The following is a 16,361-nucleotide window of genomic DNA, read 5'->3' as shown; positions in this document are numbered from 1 at the left end:
AAATAATGCCTCCTATTTGATAGGGCATACATTTGTGTCGATGTGCAGAATGGCTTTAATCTAAAGACAGAGCAATCATCACAGTACAAATCCCAAAATATTTTCCATAGAGCAAATATTTATTGCACAATTTAATATTAGACTTTTGTGTGACACCTCAATTAACTCTTCCTCTTGAGGTCATATTAACACTACGAGTAACCAAAGACTGACATTAACGGAGTAATGACACTGAATTATATAAGTGCAACAATTCCTGTTCATCATGTTCAGGTGACCCAACACATTTGGACTGAAAACGGCATTGAAAATAGGGTCCAATTTCCTTCATAAAACCAAGGATAAAGGGTTCTTGTTTTTTTCGGAGATCTAAAGCATGTGTACTGGATGTGTGTTGGTGTTTTGGGTGCAACCTCAGCTCAGCTGGAGGGCTTCCATTTCTGTGGCCTTTGGTTAAGACTCCCAGAGCTGCCATAAAAAGGGATTCAGATTAACCGCCGCTGAATTATTAAACTGCATTTGAACAAATATGAGCAATGATCTGTAGTGAACATGGACTGAGTTTTTTCATGCCTGTTTTCCTGTGAGAAGTTGTCCTTCTCACCACCTTCATCTGTTCTACTAGCTAAAATACATGTGAGGAGAAAAGCTTCAGGAGCCAGTCAGCCATGGTCGGCTGTCATTTACTGCTCCATAGAAAATGTGCCTGCTTTTTTAGAAACAGCTTAACTTACCTTGTGTGTGCTGAGTTACAAACTACAGCAAAACAATTGTCATGTCTTTAATCTGAGTAGTTAGGCAAATGGCAGGCGTTTCTACTAAATTGGCCAGTGGGTGCCGGTGAGAGTTACCACGATTCGTTCTTCTGGAATCTGCTAATGCTGAAGCGCTCAGAATGAGTGGGTGGGGTAATACTGTACATAAAATCTTTATGACAGTAATAAATCGCATGGCCCTCACTCGCACAGGCAGACCTCTCACCGCGCTCGTTAAAGCCTCGGCGGCCCCGGCGCAAAGTGCTGAAGGAGAAAACGACTCCACTCAGAGGTTAAACGTGGGACGTAGACTGCCAGCGTCAGCGAGACCCTCATCCGCCTAGAAGTGAGTGGGTGGGGGTGTTTTCCAGGCGCAGAGGCCACTCGAGTGTTAGTGCGCTGAGCTGAGAGGGCCCCTGGACTCCATCAATTTTACAACATGTGGACTGGGGGCACAGAGAGGAGCAAATCAAATATTAATCGGCACACCTCTGCATCCTGCCGCTCTTTATGAATGACCCCGCCCCTTCCGTGTGCTGTGCCGTGTATCTCAGTGACAACCACTCCTCAATCACAATTCCTGCTTCCTGAAAGGGTGTCTACCTGGAACAGGAGAGATATACTGAGATGTAGGTGTAATGGGCCGTAGTGTGTCATGAGGTCAGAGGTCAGAGCTGGGGACTATCACTGTGCAATGTCTCTTACAACATAGATAAAATCCACAAGAGGGCGTGTTTTTACATGTACATCCTATTTAAATAAACCCTATATAATAATCTATTTATTATTATATATACGTTAAAAAAATTATCTTAGTTGCTAATATGTTGAATTTATGAGTTATCAAAAATTGCCGACTCCTGCTGAAATTTTAAATTCAATTAAAGTAATGTTATTAATGAGACTGGTGATATTATTTCCCCTGTAAGGAATTAGGTCTGATTTACATCTATCATACAGAAGATGACCCAGGACGACCCCGCCTCGACGTCGCATGCGTGACGCTCGGCGTGACATGCGCACAGCGGACGTCCGTGCGTCCAGACGACGCTGGATGTGGCAGGTTTACGCGGACGCGATCGAAAGCAGTGTCCGGTCCCTGCTGCAATAACCGCACGTTTGTGTTATATTGGTTATATATTTTTATATATATATATATATATATTTTTTTTTTTTGCACGCGTGCATGGAGGTTCGTCCCGCGGTCGCGCGCGTTCGCGGTAAAAACGGGATGCTTTAACGGGCGCCGCCGCCCTGTGATGGAGGGAGGGAGAGACTCGAGAGACTCGACTCTCAGCACCGCACCCGGTAACCACGTCGTCCTATTACTGCGAAGCCCCACGGTTTTTTTTTTTTTTGCATTGTGCGGTCACAGTGACGCTCATAGATTCATGCATTGTTGCAGCCCACCTCAGTGCAGTCAGCCACTGAGTGGATGGAGATGGAGGGACACGCGGTCAGTCCGGTACAGACGCAGGAATGGTCGTGGGTGTGTCCCAGCAGCCGTCAGACTGGGGTCCCACCAACATATCAGTGCTCATATCAGACCGAGCAGTCTGGGCCTGCGAACACGGGACCCGGACCTCCTGACAGCCTTCCCACTCCAGGTCCTGCGGGCTTCCAGGGACCGCCGCAGCGGCACCCGTCCTCTCGGCCGTGGAACGGTACGCCACTTTAGAAATGTACTGCCTAGGGTGGCAGCGCTTTGACGCCTTCCTTCCTCTCCTAGGTGTGCTGTCTGCTGAAAGTGTCTCCAAACAGGTCCAGTCGCCCGTGGAGGGCGGCTCACCCCCAGTGAGTAAAATATGAAATGGCACGCGCCACTGTCACCGTCTTCAACTCACGCACTGTCCTCCACTCACCTGTCTGAACCCAGGCCAGTAAGATGCCGAGCCCCGTCTCAGAGTCGCGATATGGTCTGGACCCGCAGCTTCTTCCCAGTGCTGTGAGTGTTTTCAATGCCTGTTAATAAACTGCGTGATTTCAGAAAAATTCCATTTAATTTCAGTAATATATAAATATACCATGGCAAATATTTTCGCCAGTGTATTGTTGTGATTAATATTGAGACAGAATTATTGGAAACTTAAGATGCATCTTCTGTGACGAAATACCTCAACAGCTAGTCATGTGAAATTGTTACTGTAAATAATAAATAAACAATATTTAAAGATATTTTTAAAGGATTTATTACAAAATAATGATAGGAGACAAACAACTCCAACAATGGGAGAAAAAATGATCACATGAACACACAAATGCATTCATATGCAACTATGAGAGAAGAGTAGCCACAGGATGAACCCACATGCCACTCAGATTATAGCAGATTGCTTCAACAGAGAAGAACAATTGATGCCATGAAGTCATCTTTTGAGCCATTTTAAAGGATTATTATCTAAATGCCATTTCTATCCAAACCGAATGTGAGGCGCTGTGAAATATGAACGATCTTGTGGGGAGTGAAGAATTTGTGATATTGCTCAGCTCGATGCTCCAGTGTTCAGGGCTCTGCCTCCTGCCTTCTCTCTGCAGGTCCATGTGATGAAGGAGGACCAGACTGAATGGGAAGGGAAGGTCTTTGTGTCCGAACCGCCTGCCCTTCTACCCCCTCTTTCCAGTACAGACTGTGCTGTGGAGGACCGAGGTGACCCTCACCTGCCACGCGCTCGTCTTCAACATTCCACTGAGTGATTTAAGTCACCGGAAGTTGGTTACGGATTGTTCCTCATTCTACCCTCCAGGAAACGCCAGCCCTCGTTTCATTCGCTGCACCTCTTACTGTTTCCCGTGCGAAGGTCAGGTGGCTCAGCAGGGCCATCTACCACTAGCTGCCATCGTGACCCCTCTAGCCCAGCTGCACCCAACAGAGGTCAGTTTAGACTGCAGCCTTCATAAGAATGTTATGACCTCACGTACTGTTTAATTTATTTAACATGCACAATAAGACATAGGGCAGCCCGGCAGGTATGTACATTCCATTATCGGGTACAACATATTTTGATACAGAGATAGAACATTTTCAGTGAACTGATGAGGGTCCGAATTTGAAAACACAATTTGAATTATTCATTTTTTTAATAAGACATTTTAGGTGCTAAGAATAGTATTTGGTACTGATGTGCAAGTGTTTATCTAATGGAAATTCACCTATGAATCCCTTTCACACAACTATATCGTCTGTATTTTGATTTTATAATGTCTTTTATGCCATGTTAATACACATATTAATTAATACACAAGTTCTATCTACGGTCTTTCCTACACCAGTGTCATTTGACCGGGAGCCATCAAAGCACTGGGACATTAGTATAAATAAAAAAGCAATTTTGACTGATGTCCTCTCCTGTCCTGGTTCTGTGGTTTGGTGGACAGCCCCCTGTGCCAGTCTGTCGTGAGGAGGAGTCTGTGAAGGGCTGTAGTGAATGTGGAGCCTTCATGTGCCCGGCCATGAACTGGCAATGCTGCGGACAGAGATTCTACTGCCCATTCTGTGGAAAACTTACTGAAGGTAGTGATCCGAACTGTCCCCAGTGTCTGTAGTAGAGTTCGTTTCATGACTCCTGATTTTATTGTCTTTTTTTCCGTGGCCAGTCTCATGGCAGTTCTTTCAGCCTGCCGATGCCCAGGGCCGCCGACTGGACACCAGCAGACGTGCCGAGCTCAGTCTGGGCTCTTATGAAATACTGGAATCCGGCAAGGTTTGGATTTTTTTTTTTTTTACACATTTCACTGTGTCTTCTGGAAACATTTTTGTAGATTAGACGTCATCTGTCATCTGTTGCTCTTATTTCCCACGAAGAGCTTTCAGAATAAGTCATTAAGGACACAACCTTCCACACTTTCAAGTTGAGAATAACCTAAATAGATAGCAGAAATTAGAGTGTCTTCTACATTTTAGTAACATAAGAATGATCACATTTGTTTTTCGCTGCCCCCTTTGTATTCAAGTATGGTCTTGTGTTGTTTTATGGTATTAAAATGAAATTGGCAGTCTGGTAGAAAAAAAAAGAATAAATAAATGAAACAATTTGGATGAAATTTTAAATTCAGTTCAGGTATGTTTGCTATAAGTGCTATAAGCTCAATTATTTTGAAGAAGTGCTGAGTTTATAACCAATTGTAGTATTCCAAAGTGCATGCAGTTGAATTGTAACTTTTCTGATGCTAATTCCTGAAATGCTCACTGTAAACCAAGGTAAATATACTGATCATCCAAGACTGTTGTAAAATTAATCTTGTGGTGTCAGGAATCCGTGTCGACAGGAAACGCCTTACGCAGGCATGGGATTTATTCAGAGACAGGACACAGAGTATATAGGACAGAGTAAAAGGCACAATGACCCGACAGAGACAAAAGACAACCAGGGTAGATGTATACATAGCAACACAGGTGTAGTCAGGAACACACACAGGATTTAGTGTATTATTGAAACATATTCTTTATATGTTATGGACATATTTTTATATATATACAGTATGGGCCAAAAGTTTGGACACACCTTCTCATTCAAGGTGTTTTCTTTATTTTCATGACCATTTACAGTGGTAGATTCTCACTGAAGGCATCAAAACTATGAAAAAACTATGAAAAATGGTGAAATAACATGTTTTATATTGTAGTTTCTTCAAAATAGCCACCCTTTGCTCTGATTACTGCTTTGCACTCTTGGCATTCTCTCGATGAGCTTCAAGAGGTCGTCACCTGAAATGCTTTTCCAACAGTCTTGAAGGAGTTCCCAGAGGTGTTTAGCACTTGTTGGCCCCTTTGCCTTCACTCTGTGGTCCAGCTCACCCCAAACCATCTCGATTGGGTTCAGGTCCGGTGGCTGTGGAGGCCAGGTCTCCACTTTTTGTTAAGTACATAACTCCACATGTGTTCATTTATAGTTTTGATGCCTTCAGTGAGAATCTACCAACGTAAATGGTCATGAAAATAAAGAAAGCACATTGAATGAGAAGGTGTGTCCAAACTTTTGGCCTGTACTGTATATATATATATATATATATATATACACACACATGTGTGTGTGTGTGTGTGTATTTGTTTTGTGTCCAGGGTGAGGCAGCTGGGATTCTTTTAGCCATCGATGTCTCTGCTGCATCTCTGCGATCGGGTCAGCTGAAGCACATATGTCAGCATCTTGCCTCTTTCCTGCAGTTGCTGCACAGGTAGCTACTCACATGCTGGCTCGTACCACTGCAGAGGTTTCAGTGGTGAACCTGCTGGTGAAGAGTTTGTCTCGTTTGTTTGAGGGAGGAAGGGACAGACCAGCCGGGTGTGCGGGTGGGAATGATGACGTACGATCACAGGATTCACCTGTACAACCTCAGCCCGGCGCTGTCCCGCCCGCACATGATGATCATCACTGAAATGGACCAGATTGAGCTTCCTGTTCAAGAGGGGCTTTTAGTTCCCCTTAAAGATTGCATACACACCATTGAGAGGTATAGATGCCATCTGCATGCTTTAATTTTTTAATTTATAGGCAGCTTTATTCTCCCAATGAGGAGAGAAGGAGACAATTAAAAAGAAAAACATCTGTTTGAAATAGAGCTGGACAATATACTAACATATATTAATGTATTTTTGTCACCATTCCATTTGTGAATCCATTGAATATTCTGTAAAAAATTAGCAGATGTTCAATCTTCCCAGACTACATAAAACATAAAACGGTTAAGCACTTAAACCACACAGTTGAGTGGAATAGCTTTACTTTATTTACTTTATTTTATTTGGCAGACGCTTTTATCCAAAGCGACTTACAATGGGAAGACACCAGCAATTCTCGTTCGATTTCTATAGAATATCAAGTATACAAACTAAGAGCCCTGATAAGGCTTAGACTTGTCATTGAAGAACATGCTCGGAGAGTGTTGGGTGCTAGACTAAGAAAAATTATAATGTATTTATACATTTTGTATTTGTTTGTTCAATGTGTATGCATGTGTATGTGTTAAATTTGTCTGTAATATTTTTGGAATAAGAGGGTTTTCACCTTCTTCTTAAAAGTGGTGATAGTCTCGGCTAGTCGTGTGGAGGAGGGCAGGTTGTTCCACCAGCCAGGGACAACAACGGAGAACAGACATGATTGGAATAGCTTGGCCATGCCTACTTGGATCGCTTATAATAGTAATAGCACACCTCACACAACAGAGTACAAATTTTTGATATATCGCCGGCAAGTGTGCGCACCGCAGTACGACCCGCATTAAGTGAAAATTGTACTATAATAGTAAATAATAAAGAAAAATTTTACTTTTTTTCTTCCATTGACATTTTTTTTCCTTTTCAAAATGGTCCGTGATCTGTACGTCAGACCGACGCAAGCCATATGTCAAAAAAATCGGTCTTGACAAGACGTTGCGTCACCATGTGCTGTGCTGTGTTACACAATGACAATCGCTTCGCGTTCACTTTTCACTTTCAAGTGGCTCACTTGCTCTAAACTATTCGATATTTGCACTGGTGAGATTAGCACCTTGAGTGCATTGCTATGTAGAACAGTCTTGCCAATCTTACTCAATCTTACATTTTTTTGTCTGTCTGTAACAATAATATTGTAATTTTGTTTAGCGTTGGGAAACTTTTCTTTTGCCAGCTGACTGGATTTATACACAGTGTCTATATCTATTTATTTCCAGTATCCTGCAGCAGATTCCTGTGTTTGATGCAGAGACTGTGGACACCTCCCTTTCACATGAGCTTCCTGTCTCCACGGGACTCAAGATTTTTCAGGTCAGCCTGTCGGTCTGTGGATGTGTAAAGACATACACTGCAGGTAGAGCTCCTTGCACCTCTATTTTATGGCCTGCAGGCTACTGGCTGCCCAGGGAAGCTGCTGATGTTCCATTCATCCCCCCTTAGACAGGACGTGCAGAAGGAGAACTATTCTGGCTTCTTCAGCTCTAGCAAAACAAAGGTACCAATACTCTCTTTCAACCCATTATAAAGGATGACAAGTGTTCTAGGATTTATCCCATGTCACTGATTATATAAGGTACTTTATTGGTCATATTAGGGTCATAACTTTATGACCACCTAACTAATATTGAGTAGGTTCCCCTTTGTAACCAAAAAGCTGTGAGCTTTTCAGTCCAGGAGACCTCTGAAGGTATGCTGTGGGATCAGGCACCAAGATGTGAGCTACTGTAAGTTTTGAGGTGGACTTTTTTTCTTCTGCCTACCCCAGAGATGCTCGATTGGATTGAGATCTGGAGAATTTTGAGGCCAAGTCAGCACCTCAAATCATTGTTGAACCACTTTTGCAGTGTGTCAGGGCGCATTACCGTGCTACATTCTCTGCCATCAGAGAATACTGTTTCTGTGAAGGGTTACACTTGGTCACTGCTTATGTAGGTGACATGCATCAAAGAAACGTCCACATGAATTCAGGGAGACAAGGTTTCCCAGCAGAACACTGTCCAAAACCATCTCTTTGCTTCTGCTGGCTTTTCATAGTGCATTTTGGTTCCTTGTCTGTTCCAAACAAGCAGAGCATACATTCTTTTCACATGACGTAAAAGAAAATTGATTCATCAGACTAGGCCGCCTTCCTCCATGGCTCCAGGGTTCATGCGTAAGAGCTGCAGTTTTAAACCCAGACGTCTACCCATCACAAGTTGGGCCTTTCCAAAACCGATCAAATAAAAATTTAGCAGTTTTTCTGCTTCCAACACAAGTCCAAGGACAAAATGTTCACTTGCTGCCTAATTTATCATTGTATTAAGATAATCAGTGTTATTCTGTTCAAACTGGAAGAAAGAACAATTTTTTTTTAAATATTGTACATTTCAAAGAGCGATTCATCTTTTTTAAATGCATCTTTATTTTTTAGACCCTCTTTCAGCCGAATGTTTCAGCTGTTTCATTGGCCAAAGCTTGTGCCAGTCAAGGCTGCAGCGTGCACCTGTTCCTTTTCTGCCAGGAGGCTGTGGGCGGGGCTTGGCCAGGTCATGTGCCATTTTTGACAGGGGGGGGGCTCCTCAGCTACAGCAGCTTGCAGGTGAGCTGCTGTGCTTTGATCCACTTTCTGAACGCTGGGTTAATTAAAAACGTTTTAGTAATCTGTCTTAATATTTTAGCCTTGACGTAATGTGAATAAATCAGGTTAAGTAGGATTGATTGGTTTAGTAGCCTAGTGGTTAACACACCCACCTATGAACCAGAAGACCCAGGTTCAAATCCCACTTACTACCATTGTGTCCCTGAGCAAGACACTTAACCCTAAATTGCTCCAGAGGGGACTGTCCCTGTAACTACTGATTGTAAGTTGCTCTGGATAAGGGCGTCTATTAAATGCCATAAATGTAAAATCTGAGGCACTGAAAACAGAAAACTATAGTCGATGTTTATTTAATGTGTTTTTACTCATTACAGTAGTGGAAAACGATTTGCTCTTTTAAACTAAGCTGTCAAATTTATGCTTATGAGTCAATACTTTACTGTAATGTTACTGAGAGCAGGTTTGTTTTTTTAATTCACGTTACAGCAATTCTGAAATATCAGGGGTGACAGATTCATCCCATTTAGTCAGTTCAGCCAGCGTTCACTTTTTTTCAGCGCACTTGTTCTTGGGTTTGCAGTCAGAGGTGGAGGGCGCACGGCTGAGCTGGGATCTGAGGAGGACTGTGGAGGCTGACACGGCTTACAGGGTTCGTCTCAGAGTGTTCGTCAACAAAGGTGCACCACTTTACATTAAATAAATAAATAAAGTGAAGTGATTGTCACATGTGATACACAGCAGCACAGCACACGGTGCACACAGTGAAATTTGTCCTCTGCATTTAACCCATCACCCTGAGTGAGCAGTGGGCAGCCATGACCGGCGCCCGGGGAGCAGTGTGTGGGGACGGTGCTTTGCTCAATGGCACCTCAGTGGTACCTTGGCGGATCGGGATTCGAACCGGCAACCTTCTGATTACGGGGCCGCTTCCTTAACCGCTAGGCCACCACTGCCCCATTATGTACAGTTTCTTTATTATAAAACCTATCCTGGATACTGTTGTGTACAAATTGATGTAAATTTTTTTTCTGACCGATTTTGTCATGATCCAAGATATAACTGGCTATAACTGATGATATAATTGCTAAACTATGGTTGTGCAATTTGATAAGTATGATTAACAATTTCTCTCTGCTAACATGTAATAACATAAATGATTATTTGTCAGGGCAGAAATTTATGGCAGTTTTTTGACCAATTTAATGCACTATGCTGGCCTAATCTGGACCATTGTGAAGACAACAATGTTTTGTAGTCTGGTCCTTGCATTGTTTATATTCATCACAGTTATCATAATTTTCAACTCAGACAACCTGAACAAAATGATGACCTTGTGATGGGATTGTTAATTACTTTTTGATTGAGATTTGATTGAGAATGTATTATTAATAATAGGAACATTTAATAATAGGTACAGTGTATGTTCAGGGTAATTTGATCTCATTGTTCTTTTTGGCCTTTATTCTGATGCTTTCCAGAACTTTGCGTCTCAGGCTGCTATGGCTCCATCATCCCTGCTGCTGATCCCGGGTGTGTGGCCATGGCAGCCCTGGACAGGCACACATGTCTGGCAATAGAGTTGACCCATAGAAAACCTTTGGATGAGGCTAGAGGCATGGTTATACAGGTGAGGGGAACTTCATTCTGTTTTCAAATAGTGAGTGAGTGGTTTGGCCCAGCAGTGTTTTCCAAATTTGCCCAACAATTTTTATGTCAATTGTAGGTGGCTTTGTCCTACACCAGTGCTGGAGGAGAGAGGAGGACAAGGGTCCACACTGTGAGTCTGCCCTGCTCTCGCCTCTTGCTGGACATGTTTCGTAAAAGCCAGGCTGAGACCCTCCTCACTTTCTACTGTAAAAGGAGTAAGCTGCGATGTTCTTGGAGTAGTTTCACAATTAATCATGTGTAATAGATTTTATTTAACAGAATAATTTGGTTACACCTCTCCATCTCGTTGCAGTGTACTGTGCGGTTGTAGAGCGCCCTCTGCAGACATTACGAGAGGAACTGCAGACGGAGGTGACGCAGTTGCTGGCCTGTTACCGAAAGCACAGCTGCACGACCTCAGTGTCCCCAGGACAGGTAGATTTTTTTTATTGTAGAATAATAAAAATACAATATAATAGACGTTATAATTTATTATTATCTGATATGTGTTTTATTTGTAATAGAATGAATGTGTACTTCATCTACTAAATGTTGCACTGAGAATCTGTTGTACTTAATTTCCACAGCTGGTGCTGCCCTCGTTCCTGAAGACCCTGCCTGTCTATGTGAACAGTCTTCGCAAGAGTGAAGTCTTGCTGCCTGGACTGCGCAGCTCCATCCATCAGCGTTTGCAGATGTGCAGTCAGGTGGTTTCTATGGATACGAGGAACACAGTTGCACACTTCTACCCTCTTGTTATCCCATTGGTGAGTGTAATTACAGACACAGACAATCCATGTGCAGCGAAAAAGTCTGATACACAAATGTATATGTTTTAGCAATAATAATACATTTTTTTTAAGAATCCTGAAATAATAATTTTGTAGTAATTCTGTCCCTCTTTGCTGTAGCTGCCATTGTCCCAGCCCGACTGGGTGGAAGGAGAGGCCATACGCTGCAGTGCCTCTAGCCTAGAGCCCGGTGGAATGTTTCTACTCTACTCTCCTCCAGCGCTGTTGCTGTGGGTGGGGCACAGTGTGCCCTGCCAGGCAGTGATGGAGCTCTTTGGCTCTGCCAGCTTCTCCTTGCTGCAGTCCGGAGAGGTCACTACAGCATTAATGTGTTTTTAATGAATGTTGTTTTTTATCATTTGAATCTGTAGTAATGCCTGTACACTCGAAACAATTCCACGTGGTTTAACTAAACGTTTTACTTAAAATTACTGCCTTAAATATTCAAGTAAAATTTAAATAGACATACTAGTTATTTCAAGTTTATTGTAGATTTGAATTGCCCATTGTCATTTGACTTGAGTTTATAGTACACAGTAAAAATGCAAGTGTTAAATTAACACATCTGAAAGTTTGTATAAGTCCACTCCAAATCAGAGTTAAAATTTAGCTTTTAATTAATTTAGATCTTAGTGGTCCCCTAATATTTTTCTGGTCCACTAGTCTTATTCTGAAATTCAGCCTTGGTGCAGAATTAGTCACTTTTAGCCTGGCATTGCGGTGTGTGTAGCTTAAAATGATAATTAGGAGGGGAGCGGCCTATAGAAGTTGAGGGGCCATTAGCGGAAATGACGTCATCAACACCATTCACCAACCACAATGTTTGCATTTACATTTACATTTACAGCATTTATCAGATGCCCTTATCAAGAGCGACTTACAATCAGTAGTTACAGGTAGTCTCCCTGGAGCAACTTAGGGTTATGTGTCTTGCTCAGGGACACAATGGTAGTAAGCGGGATTCGAACCCGGGTCTTCTGGTTCATAGGCGAGTGTGTTACCCACTAGGCTACTACCACCCTGTTTGGCGCAGACAGGACGTCATGTAACCATGACAATATAAGGGGAGAAATTCCCATATGGGTTTTAGACAGGTAGTAGACAGGTGGTCCAAATCAGCTTCATCTTAATATGAACCCAAGAACCCAGATGAGGAGCAAAATTCTTTTGAATTGGCATAAACTAATGTTTTAAGGTGAGGAAAATGTCTGTTGACATGACCTATTGATGAAGTCATTTTTACACTGTGTGATTTACTTACATTTCTTTATGCGTTCTGCAGATTAAGATGCCAGAGCTGGACAACCAGTTATCTGTTGGTGTCCGCAATCTTATTAACAGGTTTCAGTCAAGATCCCTCTTTACTCTCATGGCAAGTACATTTTCAGTCACTCATTTCACATCAAGCACTGTTTTTATGATAACACTGATTGATATTTTGTATTGTTCCATTAAAGTTGAGAGTGGTAAAGCAGGGAGAAGGCTGTGAAGAGGCTGTGCAACGTCTTCTAGTTGAAGACAAGAGTCCAAATGGTGGCGCGTCATACGCAGATTTCCTCTACCACCTACACGTCAATTCTCTACGCCTTTTTCTCTGACATTGTATCTCCAGAACAAATGCAATTTGTACATTGTTGAAGGAAATGCTGAAGCATGTGATGACTGAGCAATAAAATTTTATTTAATGACGCGATTGACATGGGGCATCTGTTATTGACCACATCATAAATGTTTATGTCTGATTGTGTGTGTTTGAGACGCTTTTTTTTTTTTTTTTGAGCTTTGTGTGCAATAATTTTGCATCCCACTATCAAGGTGTTACCAGACCACTTATGATATTGGAAGGTACTTGACAATGAAGGTCCACAAGCCTTGTTTAGACATTAGAGGAATTAGATGTTTGATCACTATGTGGGAGTCAGATAAATAATTACACGAAATGTCAAAAATTGTAGTATGCATGCTAAAAGTAGTAATGTACTAGCATTGCACACTTGGGTAGTGGTTTGGCTAAATTCACCAGCATTATGCTGATGTATGTTTGGTGTCTGAAACGGATTCTTTTTTAAATGCTCTTGTGTTTAGGCTTATGCTTTGCTTAGTCGTGTTGTATGTAGATATTTGGCCGTATGTGTATATATATACTGCATATATCTTCTTCATTGAGTCCACAGTCGCCTTAAAAATATATAATAGCTGGGAGCATCTTGGAAGGTGACAGGATGGGTAATGAGAAGTATTAACGTCCTTCCACACTTTTATATACTTAACAGTTCAGCGTTTTGAAATAAGAAATGCATAAGAACAATGACTTGTCTTGATTTCAGGATTTGGTGTACTAAATTTGGTGTACTAAATCATATAAAAATGCTTGTTTTCTCTTCTGTACATACCTGCAAAATAATGAGATGTGATAAGCACAAGGTTAGATTTCCTTGAGCTTGTATTTGTGCCCAATTTATAAATCTTGCAGTGCAGGCTTCGTTTCGTTTCTGAGGTTTAAGACCTTATATGATTTCACTGCAGCGGCCCACACGTGCAGTCGTCAGCGGCGGCCAATAGGCGGCGTCGTTGTGCTTCTCGCGGCTCTGCGGCTTTCGGCTCTTTCTGGTGATCCGGATCATTTGAATCGCGCAAAATTCACTGCCAAATGTAGCGCCGCTACTGCAGTCTTGCAAAACTCCTGTTTCAGTAAATGTTACTTATTGGTGTCGGCAGCCAATTGCAATTGCCTTTGCAGACGACAGCATTTCTTTAAGCGAAATCATTTTGTCCATAGCAGCTGCCCTAATGCGGCCCTTTACGTATACAGTCTATAATTGAAAACCACCCAAATAGTTGGCAATTCGCGTTGAATGTGGTTTGTTTCAGATGCATAAGCAGGAGCCAGTTGCAAAGTGACTCGTTCATTGAGTCGGCTCGCCAAGGGGAGCTACCCGAAAAAAGCGATTCACCACTTCTGACAGCGAGCGGGGAGAGACGCCAGTGGTCCACCAGCCCGCCGCCGACGGGGGAAATAACGCCGTCCGCTTTACACTTTTCACACGTTTATTTCCTGCCTCACTTTGGAACGGATACGCTCGCGTTGCACATATCGGGTGCGAGCGGGTTCGCGAAGAAGGGCAATATATATATATATATATATATTTACATATACATATATATATATATTCTTTTATTGTAAATTAATAGATCGGAGCTGACGAAGTCTGGTGACGAGGAGCCATGGCCACGACAACCTGTACGCGATTTACGGACGAGTACCAGCTGTACGAGGAGCTCGGAAAGTAAGCTTTGTATTCTGTTCACGTGGAAGAACATTGTCCTCAGGCGATGGCTGCTACTCACAGTTTGCGTTCGTGGTCAGTGTTAAATAGTTGCGCTGCCTGTTGACGTTGCGGAGAACGGCTAAGGCTGGGCGCATGCTAGCTAGCTGGGATTGCGAGGCTAACCTCGTTGGTAATTTCAGGGAGGGTCTATGCGAGCCAACGTCGCCTTGCACAAACAAGACGTTGTTCGGAAACGAGGATTTGCCGCGCTGTGGTTGTTTTACAAGCGGTGCTAATGTGTTGCTGGAACAGAAGAGGGGCCGGAATGCCACATTACTAACGCTGGTTCAGCGACGCCCCTTTCTGTACCGCTAGCTTGGTCAACATTACAGAGCCGCTTGTCTGGTGTTGCCAGGCGTGGAGAGATTTCCACCACCAGCGGCACAGGACGGGAACATGTCGGGGTGGTTCAAGCTCACCGAGAATTCGCTGACAGTATATTATATATATATATATATCAGAATTCATTAAAACGATTTTGTGACGTGACGTGTACTGGGCACTGCTAATGGCTCACTCGTGACCAAAGAAAATCATTTTAGATATAGCGGTGTAATAACACAGTAGTACCGTGAGAAGAAGGATATTCTTTACTTCCGTACTTATTTAGGTTTAGATTTAGTAACTTAAAGGAGCGGTTCTATTTTTGAACAAAATGTTTCTGTTCCCGTCTCGTTTTTGCGTGAAAGCCACCACCCTGGCTACCCTGCTTTTGTCGCCTCCCCTCAGCTCTGCGGGTTGTCACTGGCTGCTGACTGAGGTAGCGGACATGACATTTTAAGGCTCCCCTGCTTCCCCCCTAAAAACTGCACCCAGCCTTACAGTTTTAGTTAAAAACATATACATAAGTATTCTGATAAGTATTCACTCCTCGCCAAATACTACAATTCGTCACGTTTCGTATTTTCACCATAACTACCTGCACAGAAAGTGAAAGTGAAGTGATTGTCATTGGGAAACACTGCAGCACAGCACACTGTGACACAACGAAATGTGTCCTCTGCTTTTAACCATCACCCTTGGTGAGCAGTGGGCGGCCATGAAAGGCACCCGGGGAACAGTGTGTGGGGACGGTACCTTGGCCTGTGACAACCTTCCAATTACAGGTCCATTTCCTTACCCGCTAGGCCACCCACTGCCCCATGTAATGGCCTTTAAACAGTCACTTCTCTCGGGCTGGCCACAGAGTTAGCTGCTTCACACCTAACTCACAGATACAGGAATCCCTGCAGCGGTATTCAAGACCTTGATGGCTATGAATGGAAGAACCCTGCCCTATATTGCTGATATAGATCATTAGATGGATAAAAAAGGCATTTTTGTGGCTTGTAGGCCTACAAGCAGAATGAGTGTCTGTAAATCATTAGATTTTACGATGAAGCTTGAGACGTATGTTGTATGAATCCTTCTCTGCAGTTGTTAAAGGGAATCCGTGTTACAGTCCTACATGGAGTATTTCTCACCCGTTTTAACATCCTCTCTGGCCTGTGGCTGATCAAAAAATTGCACTGCATACTTACAAAAGAGCGAAATTAGATTTATAGTCCAGCCCCGACGTACACAGGGCTGGCAGTGAGTTGCCTACATTGCTGAATGATACTGATTTAGTGAGTGCTCTGCCACCGCAGTTTTATACTTAGCTGCTTAATAGCAAAATATAGTCCTTGATGAGTGAGCTCTCAGGAGACAACTGGCATTTGTGTGTGTGAGATGTGGTGTGTGTGCTCTTGTGCCCATCTTATTTCCCAGTAGCCCCAGTTATCCCAGCAATGTGGAGTGTGGCTCTGTTCCCGCCCCTGCCCTCCCTGGCTGTCAGCGGTGGGGGTCACG

At 43.0% G+C, this 16,361-nt stretch overlaps 2 protein-coding genes across 53 annotated transcripts in view; both read left to right on the top strand.

Annotated features, from left to right (window-relative positions):
- The window catches only part of LOC114799003 (protein transport protein Sec24C), a 28,999-nt gene extending 16,100 nt beyond the window's left edge, over nt 1–12,899 (top strand). Inside the window, exons 1-21 of one of the 3 annotated variants that reach the window (XM_028995077.1) lie at nt 1,657–2,063; nt 2,161–2,419; nt 2,485–2,549; nt 2,632–2,700; nt 3,291–3,402; nt 3,500–3,627; nt 4,131–4,266; nt 4,350–4,456; nt 5,815–5,927; nt 6,012–6,203; nt 7,404–7,497; nt 7,577–7,681; nt 8,597–8,764; nt 9,345–9,441; nt 10,243–10,391; nt 10,488–10,626; nt 10,725–10,846; nt 10,999–11,178; nt 11,323–11,514; nt 12,485–12,574; nt 12,660–12,899. In XM_028995077.1, the coding sequence (XP_028850910.1) occupies nt 2,191–2,419; nt 2,485–2,549; nt 2,632–2,700; nt 3,291–3,402; nt 3,500–3,627; nt 4,131–4,266; nt 4,350–4,456; nt 5,815–5,927; nt 6,012–6,203; nt 7,404–7,497; nt 7,577–7,681; nt 8,597–8,764; nt 9,345–9,441; nt 10,243–10,391; nt 10,488–10,626; nt 10,725–10,846; nt 10,999–11,178; nt 11,323–11,514; nt 12,485–12,574; nt 12,660–12,800 (2,628 nt within the window). In that variant the 5' untranslated portion in view covers nt 1,657–2,063; nt 2,161–2,190 and the 3' untranslated portion in view covers nt 12,801–12,899. Of the gene's footprint in view, nt 1–1,656; nt 2,064–2,160; nt 2,420–2,484; nt 2,550–2,631; nt 2,701–3,290; nt 3,403–3,499; nt 3,628–4,130; nt 4,267–4,349; nt 4,457–5,814; nt 5,928–6,011; nt 6,204–7,403; nt 7,498–7,576; nt 7,682–8,596; nt 8,765–9,344; nt 9,442–10,242; nt 10,392–10,487; nt 10,627–10,724; nt 10,847–10,998; nt 11,179–11,322; nt 11,515–12,484; nt 12,575–12,659 lie in introns of those variants that run through there. The other 2 variants (XM_028995078.1, XM_028995076.1) reach the window with 2 other exon arrangements.
- A 1,233-nt stretch (nt 12,900–14,132) lies between these two features.
- The window catches only part of camk2b1 (calcium/calmodulin-dependent protein kinase (CaM kinase) II beta 1), a 53,675-nt gene continuing 51,446 nt past the window's right edge, over nt 14,133–16,361 (top strand). For all 50 annotated transcript variants that reach the window (XM_028995517.1, XM_028995546.1, XM_028995545.1 and 47 more), the window contains exons 1-2: nt 14,133–14,300; nt 14,395–14,489. In XM_028995517.1, coding sequence (XP_028851350.1) covers nt 14,428–14,489 — 62 coding nt within the window. In that variant the 5' untranslated portion in view covers nt 14,133–14,300; nt 14,395–14,427. The remainder of the gene's footprint in view (nt 14,301–14,394; nt 14,490–16,361) is intronic.

The sequence above is a fragment of the Denticeps clupeoides genome, chromosome 11, assembly GCF_900700375.1.
Source record: "Denticeps clupeoides chromosome 11, fDenClu1.1, whole genome shotgun sequence".
Taxonomy (NCBI): domain Eukaryota; kingdom Metazoa; phylum Chordata; class Actinopteri; order Clupeiformes; family Denticipitidae; genus Denticeps; species Denticeps clupeoides.
This window is presented reverse-complemented; position numbering and strand designations above follow the sequence as displayed.